This window comes from Gopherus flavomarginatus, chromosome 4, assembly GCF_025201925.1.
Source record: "Gopherus flavomarginatus isolate rGopFla2 chromosome 4, rGopFla2.mat.asm, whole genome shotgun sequence".
NCBI lineage: Eukaryota > Metazoa > Chordata > Testudines > Testudinidae > Gopherus > Gopherus flavomarginatus.
The window spans coordinates 187,076,868-187,089,747 of NC_066620.1; the positions used below are offsets into that span (position 1 = coordinate 187,076,868).

Genomic DNA, 12,880 nt, shown 5'->3' on the forward strand with positions numbered 1-12,880 from the left:
CTGTGTTGTACAGAAAGTCAGACTAGATGATCATAATGGTCCTTTCTGGGCTTGGAATCTATGGAAGCTTAAACTTGCATGTAGCTGAAGAGATGCAAATAAGGCTGCAGAACCTTCTATCAAAAACTATAGGCACTTTGCCTTCAGATATATTAGAAAAGAATTGGAACTTTATCTGAATGCTGACTATAAAAAGAGTACCTAATGTGTCTTTGAATTGTTGGATCATGTCTTACTCTTCTGGGTACAAGAATAATGTAGAATGAATAGAAATTAATAGGATTTGATTTGCCTGCAGTATTTCAAAATATAAAACCACAGTGAATATTGGGATAGGAATTAATTGCCACACTGGATCGGGCTCTGATCTGGAAGCATAAATATCTCCAAACCCATTTTGTTCGTTGCTTTTCGGTAATTCCTGGTTTTTATTATTATGCATACAGCGAACATAATTTATCTTCGTTTGAAAACTCCACTATTTAGGCTTCTAACTAAATTAAATTGCGAGAATCGTGTGTGGTGCCAAGATAAACTGAAGAGAAGGGATTTGGGCACACAGGACTTGGTTAAGAAGCCATCCTTCAACTCAGTGACCAGGAAGCTTCTGCAGTGCTTTGATTGTGCTTTAATTATACTTTTTTTCATTTTTCCTGGCTTGTTTGAAAGGCAGGTCTTGTTAGTAAAAGCAGCTGTGTGAAAAAGTTTTTGGCTGCATCTGCTGCTCTTTCTTGAGGGCACATCACAGACATTCTGACTGATTTCTCTTAATTGATTTTAAAAGATCTCTGCACTTATTAAAATTAATTAGTTTCTTGTAGATTTCAAGGTAGGTGTACACTAGGTTTCCTTGAGATATGAGATGGTCTTGTGTTTAAAGCACAGCCTGAGAGTCATGATCTGGATTCTCTGCTCTGCTCTGCCACAGGCTTCCTCTGTGACCTTGGAGAAGTTGCTTTAATCTTGTTGCTTCACTTTTCCACTCTGTAAAATAGGAATCCTACTTACAGACCTCAGAGGGGCATTGGGAAGCTAACTTAATTACTGTTGGTAATGTTTTTGAGAGTCTCTGATGGAAAGGACTATAGAAGTGTAAAGTAAAAGTTAACGCATGCATCTTCCTGGATACCAAATTGTATATGCAGTATTTCCAACACTCTCTCTCACAGTTCCTGCAATATTTTGTATTTCCCCCCTCAAATTCCCAGCTCCAGGAGCTGTGTGATTAGGAGGGAATTTCAGCTTTCCTGTAAAAATAAAAGTAAGGTTCTGGACCTCTTGGTTGCAGAGACAAGCTTAAAAATGTGATTCGGGTATAATCTAAAATCTCAAACCAAGAAGGCAAAAATAACCCCAAATGTCTGTCTTCAGTAACAATCTCATTTTTTTTAAGCCAGGCTGTTGACTTTTGGGGGCCTGCCCCAGGGGGTTTGAACATTTGGGACTGACGATACTGTGTGTTTTAAGTGTCGTCTCTTTTTAAAGCTGAATCCTGGGTGATAAGATGAAAATGAAAATCTTTTTGAAAAGTAACAAGCAAATCTTAATATAGCCAAGAATGCGGAACTGCCCTTAGAAAAAATAGGTTGGACAGCTGAAGAGGAATCTTGCTGAACAGGCTAAAGATGCTGCGTGACTTTTGTGGTTACATATTTCTTCTGAAAATGTTGGGGTGGGGATGTAGCTGGGTCAGTCACTCACCCTTGTTTCTTTAAGAACTTGATTCAAGTCTGTCCTAAACAAAGTGCCTGAAAGAAATGAAGTTTACGCTTCACTGGAAAAACTGTTCCCAAGAACACAGCTGTAGACTCCATTCAGGATGGATTTTAAAGCAATCTGTCTGGCATCAGACGACTAGCATATTGCCATGGAAAGAGTGAAACTTTCTCTCTAGGTTTGGACACATCGTGTTGAATTAAGCGGAGTTTCTCCATGTGGACAAGTTTAGACTGGTTCCTGTGTATCCAAAAGGGGTAGAGCGAAAAGACTGGGGTTTAGGCCTCTCTCTTCCTCTTCTAGAATGCAGAAGATTGAATGATGATTTCTGTCCTAGAAATAGATTCAGCCTTTAAAGCCAGACCTAATCAAAGGAAGGCTATTTTCAAATGGAACAAAGATCCTTGTCACCTGGTAGATGAATTGCAAATTCACAGAGAACTAGTGGATTAAAAAGGGGATGTGTATTTTGAAGTCCATCAATGTAGTACATGTCTAGACAGAAACTTCTGACTTCATTGCTGAGGATGCTTTGCATGGTCGGTAGATTAGAATTTACATAAACCTCTTCCCCACTCCCACCCCCAGCAAATGCAAAGAAAGCTGTAAAGAGAGGCCTAGAATTCGAAAATGCCAAGACCTCCCAACCAAAGGGAAATGGCACTAAGGAATTGATGTCCATCTAGTCTAAAGATTCTCTTCTCCCCCCCCCCTTCCCCACTTTGAAGCTTAGAGGTATAATATTAAATCACAGATTTTTGAAAGTTCCAAGACACTATTAAACCAGTTGTAATGGCTGTATCTGCACATGTGTTCTTGAGGAAAACAGTCCTTGCTTTCTCTTAAAGATTCGTATTTCATTACAGTGATACAGACACAAGGATATACACAAATGATCATTCATTATGGGCAGGCTAAGCTATATACATGCAACCAATGAAAGTCCGTACTAAACAGAAATAACACTTCTGCTCATAAGGCAACATTATCCATTATACAAATCCAAAACCAGAGGAAACTCCTCAAAGTCCTCCACTCGCTCCCTTATGCAATGCAGAATGCTCTCTCGGGTGTTCCAGTCCGGCAGTCTTTACTTAGACAAAACATCTGTTTGAAGTCAGAGCATTCTACCCATATGAGCTGCATGAACAGGCCCTAGATCTGCATTGCACTAACTCTTATAAATAACTCAATATTGGCTGTGTTGATATGCCCACATCATCTTGTAGGGGATCAGGGAGGAGTGGGTGGCTTAGAAGCTGGCAAACCATTCTGGTCAATTTATTGTAGGTGATTTGCTTTTGAAACTCCTAATACTTTTTTCCAGCAATGTTCTAATGGTGTTTAGCTACATATTTGCCTCCTTTAAATCAAAGACTTGAAGCATTGTTGCTTTAGAATATTGCACAGAAGTGTATAGAATCAATTTGACAGGATCATAGGGCTTTAGCTGTTTCTTCCATGCAAAATCCATTCAGTGCACAGCCTAAAATATCAGGTAGCATTAGTTGGTTCTAGGGTGACCAGATGTCCTGATTTTATAGGGACAGTCCTGATTTTGGGGTCTTTTTCTTATATAGGTTCCTAATACTCCCCACCCCCTTCCTGATTTTTCACACTTGCTGTCTGGTCACCGTAGTTAGTTCGTTCTTATAAAATTCTCAAAAGTGGAACTAGTTGCTGCCATAGTGATTCATAGATATTTATTGAAAAATGTGTGATCAGTTCATACGTTTTAACGCTAGAGCTTTTCCCAGAGATTGTGGGCAACCAAACAGACATTAAGGGACTGATTCATAAAACTACACTGATTTGTGTAATTTTAATGATGGAGTGATAATGCAATACTTTGGTAAGGGTGCGTGCCAATAGCTACCTTCATAACTGCCATTTGCATGAAACTCTCTCCTGACTTGTACAGTTGTGTTGGCTGTGCTCCTTAATTGTACATGCAGTTCATATTAATTGCATGTGCATTTTTGAAAATCAAACTTTAATAACAATTTAATCAGGAAACCTCATCTCGTGCAGATATGCACCTTCTTCAGCTACCTTCTCAGTGCTGCAGACAGTATTCTTATAAAAAAAATCCCTTGGAAACAGGAATAACTTGTCACTCACCTGTAGTACTTACTAGTTTCCCCCCTTTTTATAATACTTGTAAAACATGTTTCAACCTATGATGACAATGCTGCATAAAAACACCTTTATTTTTTAAACTGTGTAAGCTGTTGAAAACTTAACTTGGCAAATTGTAGTACCAGTCAAGTACCAGCAGGAGTCCCTCACTCACTACTGATGTTTAGAATTTCAGTTTGTTTTTATTATTATAAGCAAAACAAACTTGCAGTTAAACATTGGAGCAATATTTTTCAAAGTCCTGGTTAAGGTACTTGCTGTGGCCTCTGGCTCTGAAATCCTTGCTTTCTTTAGGGGATGGGAAGGGATTCTTATCTTTTTTTCTTGAAAGGAAGGAGGGAGGAATCCATTCTAATGCTTTGGCTGATCTTGATCCATAACTTTCAGGTAAATCATTGTCTTTGGCTTCCGCTACTTCTAACCCCTCATGATAATGAGGACTACCTGTGTATAAGAACCTGGTATTTGAATAGGTGCATCTTTTGGGGAAGTACTAATTCAGTGTTCCTCTAAATAGGACAACTAGAAAATTCCCTTCCTCTGCTACTACTAAGATCTTACATTATGAAAGTGAAATTATTTTTAAAAAACTACTTTTTCTATTAACTTTTTCATTTAGTTTGAACAATGAAAATGGATTCATATTCTACTTCCCAACATCCTGCTAGAGCTCAGGAAAAGGAACACTGCTGGGAAGCATTCATGACTCTGATCCCATGAAGATTTACACATGTGCTTAACTTTAAGACCCACAAGTAATCCCACTGCAATCAATGGGATTGCTTGCATGCTTAAAGTTAAGTATGCCCTGAGGTTTTTGCTGGATTGAGACCTGTATTAAATAACTATATTTAAAAACTCATCAGTTTCAACAGAAGAATTTAATCCTGGAGCTAACATGGTTTTGCGACTGTCCAAACTGATTTCTGTTGTGCATGCTGCAAGCCTGTCTGACTCCTGTTTTAAGTAAGGTTTTTAAACACAGTTCTTTTGGTCAGTGAAAATGAGGCCTGAAAAGGTTTTCTGCCCCCTAGAAAAGGGTTACAATAGGCAAAATATTTCTTGGGACATAAAAATCTTCAGACGTTAACTAGAGTCTGCATGAGGTTTGATATTTGTTGCTGTAATCCACACTAGGAGGATGAGTCTTTGTACCTCCATTAGTGGCTGGTCCACTGATTCATGTGAATAGTCATTTAGCTTATGTGGTAGAAACTCACCGTTTTAGTTCTGAAGATCTAGGATTGAAATCCTACAGCCAACCCAAGTGGAGTCATTATATTGTGACTCAGTATGGCTGGCTGAAGCAAACACTGAGAATGTATTAATCGCTGCTGATGGAAGCTTTTTCCTTCTTTTGCAGGTTTTTATTTCTGTAAACTGCCTCAGCACAGATTTCTCCTCTCAGAAAGGAGTTAAAGGGCTGCCCTTGAACATTCAGATTGACACCTACAGCTACAATAACAGGAGTAACAAACCCGTCCACAGGGCCTACTGCCAGATTAAAGTCTTCTGTGACAAGGTAAGGTCAGGCCGGCTTGCAAATGAGGGCTTGGGGAAGGCAGTTCCTCCAGCTCTATCTAGTATAAATGACCTTTTCCTTTATGATTCTAACACATGCTATTTTGGATAATCTCTGAAAACTCCATATGTGTTTGGCATTTGTAAGGGAAAAAATTGCTTCAGAGATGCTGAAGTGACCTCAGAAAAATTTGCTTCCTTCAGAATGCTGGAGTGTTGCAAAATGTTTTTAGGCACAGTTAGTGTTGACTTTGGGAATGGTCCTTGGGAGATGACACTGAATGTCACAGTTGCCAACAGCAAAAACTCTGTATACTTGGTTTTCAGTTCAAACTTGAAACTCTATTGAGATAGGGAACAAGTCTGTTTTTGTGAAAAATCACTAAATATGGAATTTTTGTATTTCTTTGTGTGCCGCCTTATTGTTCTCATTATCCAAATATCTGAGAACCTCACCAGTAATGAGTTTGTTTTCCTACTGCCCTGGTGAGATAGGGAAGTATCATTATTAGCATTTTATTGATGGGGAAACTGTGGACAAAATTTTCAAGTCTCCACTAATTTTGAATGCCTCAGTTATGAGCGCTCCGCTTGGCGCTTATGGTTTGGTTTTTCTCCACAGATGTAGAGCACCTAAAGCTGTGAGTGCAGCACTGTAGAAGGTGGAGTATTTCCTGAGACTGTGTGAAGTTTTAAAAACTTGACTAGATTTTCACAAATGACAATTTTTCGTGGCTTACAACTCATCCAAATCTGGGCAGACCTTCCCAGGCACAGCGAAAAGCACATCTCCGAGCACAGGTCTTCTCCCAACCAAATTCTGAACTCTCAACCCCAAAGTGCAGGCTACCGTAAAAAAATCTTAATATTTCTGTCACTATCACTCCAGTTATAATGCATGGATGGACACTCACCCAGCCTTCTTCTGCCCCACCGCAAGGCCTATACTGTAAGCAGAGCCAGAATAGTGGCTTAGGCACTTGTGAAAATTATGCCCAAAGTGACTTGGACTCCCAAATCCCACAGCACATAAGTTGTTTGAAAATGGGAATTAGGTGCTTACGAAAACATTCCCTTTAATCTTAAAAATTACAAATTACAAAGGGTTTGCAGACTTCCTGATGGTTTCTCGTGCTCACTGTTTACTCGGCATTATAAATCTGGCTAGCACGTCCATACTGCACTATGCAGATCTTCTGACTCGGGTCTGCAGCTTTACCTATTTCCAAACTAGACAGGGCTTGGACCAGAGTCACAGCAGGACTGGGGCTCTGACCAACCCCTATAGCAGGTCCTGACTGCTTGTGGACTCAAGTCAAACTATTTTATGTGTAAATGGAAGTTTGGGTTGGGCTCAAACTAGAGTCAGAGCCCAGGCTTGGTGTGCAGTATAGATATACCTAGAGAGGCTAAGTGACTTGTCACATAAGAAGTCTGTGATGGAGAAGAGAATTGAACCCAGGCTAGTGCCCTAACCCCTGGACTACTTCTCCTCAATCAGTTGCAAGCTAAAAAAGCAGACTTCCAAACTCCCTCGCTTTTAATAAACCAGTTGTTAATATGGCAAATCCACACTCTGCTCATTGGTTCAGAGAAAAGTGTTTTCGTCTGCATCATACATTTTCAGGAACTCTAGTTAGTTACCCCCATTTTATATAACTTTTCACTTTGGATTTTGTCTGGTCTCTCTGTCTACAATAGACAATCCCTCACCCAGATTCTGAAGTGGAGTCACATGGGGAGCACATCTCTGTCAATACAGCATCACTCAAATATTGGCTCAAGCTCTGTTTAAGTAGTATAAAAATAGACTTGACCAGACACCTCCTATTAGTTGAGTCCCAACCCACAGCGGTGCCTCCATCTGACTGCAGAGGATGACTCATTAGTCACCTTATGTCTCCCCCCCCCCCCCCCAAGTGGCCAAGGCTTGAATCTTAAGTGATCCATCTATTTACCTTATGTACTTAAGTGGCCACCATTACCATGGTAACTGAATGTCTCTCACAGTAAAGATTGTGAGGCAATGTGGGTGAAGTAATATCTTTTATTGGACCAACTTCTGTTGGTGAGACACAAGTTTTCAGGCCTACGCAGAGCTGCTCTTCAGGTCCGGGAAACTAACTTGGAGTGTCACAGCTAAATACAAGGTGGAACAGATTGTTCTTCTTCAAGTGATTGCTCACGTGTATTCCATAATAGGTGTGCATGCTTGCCACTTGCACCAATGCCAGAAGTTTTTTTCCCCTGCCAGTACCTGTAGAGGAGAGCCCCCTAGCGACCCCTGGAGTGGTGCCTCCAAGGTGTGGTATATGGCGCTGCACCTTCCCCCCACCCTCAGGTCCTTCTTGCCACCTGTGAAGGTGCACCGGAACTGCTCTGCTCCAGCTTTCTGCAGCTTTCCTCTAGAACTCTTATTTGTTCATAGTAGTACCTGTAGTTGAAGTAGTTTGGATTAGTATTAGTTTAGTTTAGTGTGCCCGGGTCAGGGCATGCGCCATGCCCCAGGCTTTAAGTCGTGCAACACTTGCCAGCAGCCGATGCAGGTGAGTGACCCGCACGTGGACTGTTTACGCTGTCTGGGGGAAACCCATCTCAGCGATCGCTGCAAGATTTGCAGATCTTTCAAGCCTCAGAGCAAGAAAGAAAGGGATATTTGGCTCAGAGACATTCTGATGGAGTTGGCGTTGACACCGACTCTGGTGCACCGCTCTGAGTTGGCACCGGGTACCACAGCGTAGGTGCGCAGTGACCCTTTGGTGCCTTCAACCAGTTGGCACCACTCCCTGTCCGCAGGGCACGTCAAGAAGGCCAAGAAGAGATCTTCGCCGAGGCACTGGAGCAAGATGGGGGGAGAGACTAGACCCATATTGGGCAGTTCTCGGTCACTGTCAGCCTCCAGGCCTCTGACTCAGGTCGAGCGGAGTAGCCCAGCACAATCTGTGCTGGCTTCCCTGGATGTGTGGGTAGCCTCCACGCCGGAGACCCTGTAAGCGGCCCAGGGCGTTATGTCCCTGCTGGTACCAGGAACACTGCCACCGTTGGTTTCCCGGTCCAGAGACAAGCACCACTTAGATCGCCACAGTCGCCTCCTTGTCGGTACCGTTCGTGGTCGAGGGAATGTTCCCGATGCCATTCGCCACTCAGTGACTGCCCAGTGCGTAGTCCACATTGCTCACTGTCGACCCCCACCAGGTTGTCTAGCTGGGTTCCAACTGACAGGGGGTCCAGGCACCGCTCTGCCTCAAGGGACCGCAGACCTCACAAAGGGAGCGGGCCCCATCAAGACAGAGACGGATGGCACCAGAGGCCTTCATCTTCGAGAGGCTACTGTAACCCGACGTGTTGTGGGTGTCGACGCCGTTCCCATTGTTCGTCTCGCTCACGGACACCACCTTGGCGCTGCTTCCGCAATCCCGGGCGTCGATCGCCAGCACCTTGCCAGCTCGGATCCACCTGCCGGAGCCGATCACAGAGCAGCTGCTACCTGTGGTACCATTCCTCCACATCGGGATCATGGTCTCATGGTCAGCACCATTCCCAACGCCACCGCTCCTCCCAGTCCAGGGACAGCAGCAGGTCAAACACCAGCCCGGCCTCCCTTTGTAGTCATCAGTTGATGGGACGTGCTAGTCAGGCTGAACAGCCTGCTCCGCTGGTGCCACAGCAGGTGGAGTGGCACCAGGCTCCTTGGCCGGCCCCTTGGTACCAGTGGGCCCTGTGGTGGGGGCTCACTTGGTGGCCGGAGCCTTGGAACGACCATCGGCCTCTCTTTCCCAGCCTCCCAGAAAGGCGTCAGTGAGACGTGCATTTTCAGTTCCATGCCTGGAGGGTGACCAAGTGGTGGGACCTCCAATACCGGTGGGTTTGCAGAATACCCTGCCTGCATCCTCACCCTCCCCTGATGAGATGATTATGACCCCTCCTCCTTCTGTTCCACAGGAGGACTCTTAGGCCACCAGGAACTATTGAAAAGGGTGGCATCAAACCTCAAGCTTCAGGCCGAGGATGTGGAGGAACCCTTGGACTCCCTCTCCAACGTGCTATATGCCTCAATACTGGGCAGGATGGCTCTTCCAGTCCAAGAAGGGGTGGCAAAAATTTCAAATGCCTTGTGGCAAACCCAGCTTCCTTGTCCCCCTCCGCCCCCCCATCTCTAAGAGGGCAGAACGGAAGTACTTTGTGCCCGCCAGGCGGCATGAATACCTGTACACCCACCCTGCCCCCAACTCCCCTGTGGTTGTTGGTCAACCACAGGGAGAGGCAGGACCAACCAGCCCCTACTCTGAAAAATAAAGACTCCAGGAGGTTGGATTTATTTGGGGGAGAGGTTTATTTGTCCTAGAGTTTCCAGTTAAGGGTGGCAAACCATCAGGCTCTCCTGGGTTGGAATGAGTTCAATGTGTGGGGCTCTCTACCCAAATTCGAGGACTCTCTCCAGGAGCATGACAGGAAGGAGTTCAAAGCTCTGGTGGAGGAGGGTACAGAGGCTGCCAGGGCAACCCTGCAGGCAGTGTCGGATGCTGCGGAAACAGCTGCAAGGTTCATGTCCTCCGCAGTGTCTATGAGAAGGGTGTCTGGGCTGTCCAGTGAGGCACAGACTTCCTTGCAGGACCTCCTGTTCGATGGCAAGGCCCTGTTTGCGGAACAGACAGACATGAAACTTCATGGCCTGAAAGATTCCTGTACTACACTTAAGACACTTGGCCTCTATGTCCCAGCTCTGGCTAGGCCCAAGTTTAAGCCTCAGCAGGCTCCCACCCAGGCCACTCACTGTAAATAAAAGCCTCCTTATAAAAAGTCACAGGACTATAAAAGAAACACCCACAGAAGCAGTCTCGATCTGTCCCCAGCCTGGGTCCTCCAAGGGTAAACAGGCGGGGTTTTGACCGGATGCCCGGGGATGACCTACCAGTTCACACCAGGGATGTACCCACAATAAAGCTTCCCTTCTCCAGCCGGTTGTGTGCTTTTCTCCTGGAGTGGTTGCGGCTGACTTCAGATTGTTGGGTCCTCAACACTTATATCCTGGGGCTACATCCTCCAGTTTACCTCTACCCCCATCTCTCCTGGGACCCCTCTCACGAGACCCTGTTAGAGCAGGAGGTGGGGCAGATCCTTGGCTTAGGAGTGGTGGAAGTCGTGCCAGCGGAGTTCAAAGGCCACGGGTACTACTTCCGCTATTTCCTTACCCTGAAGGCCCAAGTGGGGCTTGGCCCCATTCTGGATCTGTGAGGCCTGAACCAGTACATGGTAAAGCTCAAGTTTTGCATGGTCTCTCTGGCCTCCATCATCCCCTCCCTTGATCCCGGGAACTGGTACACCACCGTCAATCTGCAGGTCGCGTACTTCCACATTAATGTATTCAAGGGGCACAGGCGCTTCCTCCGTTTCATGTTGGGCAGGAGCACTACCAATTTACAGTTCTCCCGTTTTGTTCTGTTCACTGCTCCCAGGGTATTCATGAAATGTATGTCAGTGGTGGTGGCCTACCTCAGGCACCGTGGGGTCCAGATCTTCCCCTATCTGGACGACTGGCTGGTCAAGGCAGCTCCCAGTTGCAGGTGTGTGATCACACAGTGCTGCTCCTCTCCACATGCGCCACCCTGGGCCTGTTGTTAAATGACACCAAGTCCATGTTAGTCCCGGTATGGTGCATAGAGTTTATCGGAGCAGTCCTGGACATGATGTCGGCCAGGGCCTCCCTCCCACCAGACAGATTCAAGACCCTGAAAGGGCTCATCGACACAGTCAAAGTTTCCCGTGATGACAGCAAGAAAGTGTCTCCAGCTCCTGGGTCACATGTCAGTGTGCCTTTATGTGGTTCACCACACCAGACTTAGGATGAGGCCCCTCCAGCTCTGGTTGTCCTCTGTCTTCTCCCAGGCCAGAGACAGGATGGACAAGGTCCTCATTATGCCCGAGCCGGTGATCGCCTCCCTACAATGGTGCTCCTTCCCAGGGAGCATGCTCTGCGGGGTCACCTTCAGGGGCAAGGGCCCATTGCTGGAGCTGGTGTCTGACTCATCGGACTTGGGTCTGAACATTCCCCACATGGGCTCCACACCCCAAGGTCTGTGGTCTGCGCACGACCAGGTCCGTGGCGGCCACCGAGGAAGCAGATCTCCTCTCGGAGCCCCTGCTACACATGTGCAGGTGGCGGAGTCCCCCTCAGTGTGCCAGAGGTTGGTCCTGGCAGAAGTCACCAGAGTCGGAGACCTCCTGGAGACTACGAAGGGGGTGACTGGCTGGATCACCTGATGCACGCTCAGCACGTGGGGCTCTCCAGGTCTCATACTCCCCAGCGCATACTTCAGGAGGTGAGGGCCGCTTTGCCGCCCGCTGCTCGAGCCAACCTCGACTGGGTCTTGCGAGAGGGCACACCCCGTCCACCCTCCACCCCAGGCCCTCCAGACGTTTTAATCAGGCCCCTGTCCCGTGGACCCAACCGCCCCTCTCCCGCCCGTCCCTTCACCGTGAGCCGGCTGCGCAACTTGCAGGTGGTTCGTTTCCAGACTGCACCAAGGAAACACCTATACATGCTCATGCTCCACACCCTTCACCTCCTCACCCTCATGTCCCGCCCCAACACAAAGTGGCGGGACCTCCTGCCACCTCTAGAGGGTGAGGTGTCTCGGTGGACCAGCCTATACTCTGCCTTGGTCTTGAGGCCCGACGGGGATATCAGTTGGCGGCTCCTTCATGAGGCCGTGAGCATAGGCATGTACTTGGCATGGTTTACCCCCATCCCAGACACATGCCCCTTCTGTGGCATGAGGGAGACCCTGGCAAACGTTTACTTGGAGTGCGCCAGGTTGCAGCCCCTGTTCCACTCCTCACAAATATTTTGTTAAGCTTCTGGCTGCACTTCTCCCCTCATCTCCTTATCTATGCACTCCCCATCTGTGGCCCCACAAAGCCACGGGACCTCCTGGTCAACCTCCTGGCCCTGGCTAAAACGGCCATCTATAAAACCAGAGAGGAGGTTGGCCGATGGAGTCTCCTGTTACTGTAGGGCCTATTTCTGATCCTCCATCCACTCACGTATCCGGGCAGAGTTCCTCTGAGCGGCGTCCGCTGGCTTCCTTGACGCCTTTTGAGGAGCAGTGGGCACTGTCCAGGGTTCTCTGCTTGGTTTCCCTGTCAGGTTCCCTTTGTTTGACCCCTATCCCTGTTATCTCATTAGTTGTCCCCCAGAATTATTTAGTTTTCAGGCCCTGTAGATCCTCCCTTTAGGGTGGTGGGGGGAGGGTGTCATTTAGCACTGGATCAATAGGATCGAGGAACTCAGCATGGTCCAGCTGGCGTGCGTGGCCTTCCGCTCACACCTGGAGGGCAAAGTGGTCAGGGTTCTCACGGACAACATGGCCTTGATGTTTTACATCAACAGGCAAGGTGGGGCCTGCTCCTCTGCCAGGAAACCCTCAGGCTATGGGATTCCATGTAGCCTATGACATTTGCCTACAGGCCTACCACCTCCCAGGCACCTGAAACTCGCAGGTGG

The 12,880-nt window shown here is 46.9% G+C and overlaps 1 protein-coding gene across 4 annotated transcripts in view; it reads left to right on the forward strand.

Annotated features, from left to right (window-relative positions):
* GRHL1 (grainyhead like transcription factor 1) overlaps positions 1-12,880 on the forward strand; it is a 91,997-nt gene that overhangs the window by 43,114 nt on the left and 36,003 nt on the right. For all 4 annotated transcript variants that reach the window (XM_050950780.1, XM_050950777.1, XM_050950778.1 and 1 more), the window contains exon 9: positions 5,219-5,377. In XM_050950780.1, coding sequence (XP_050806737.1) covers positions 5,219-5,377 — 159 coding nt within the window. The remainder of the gene's footprint in view (positions 1-5,218; positions 5,378-12,880) is intronic.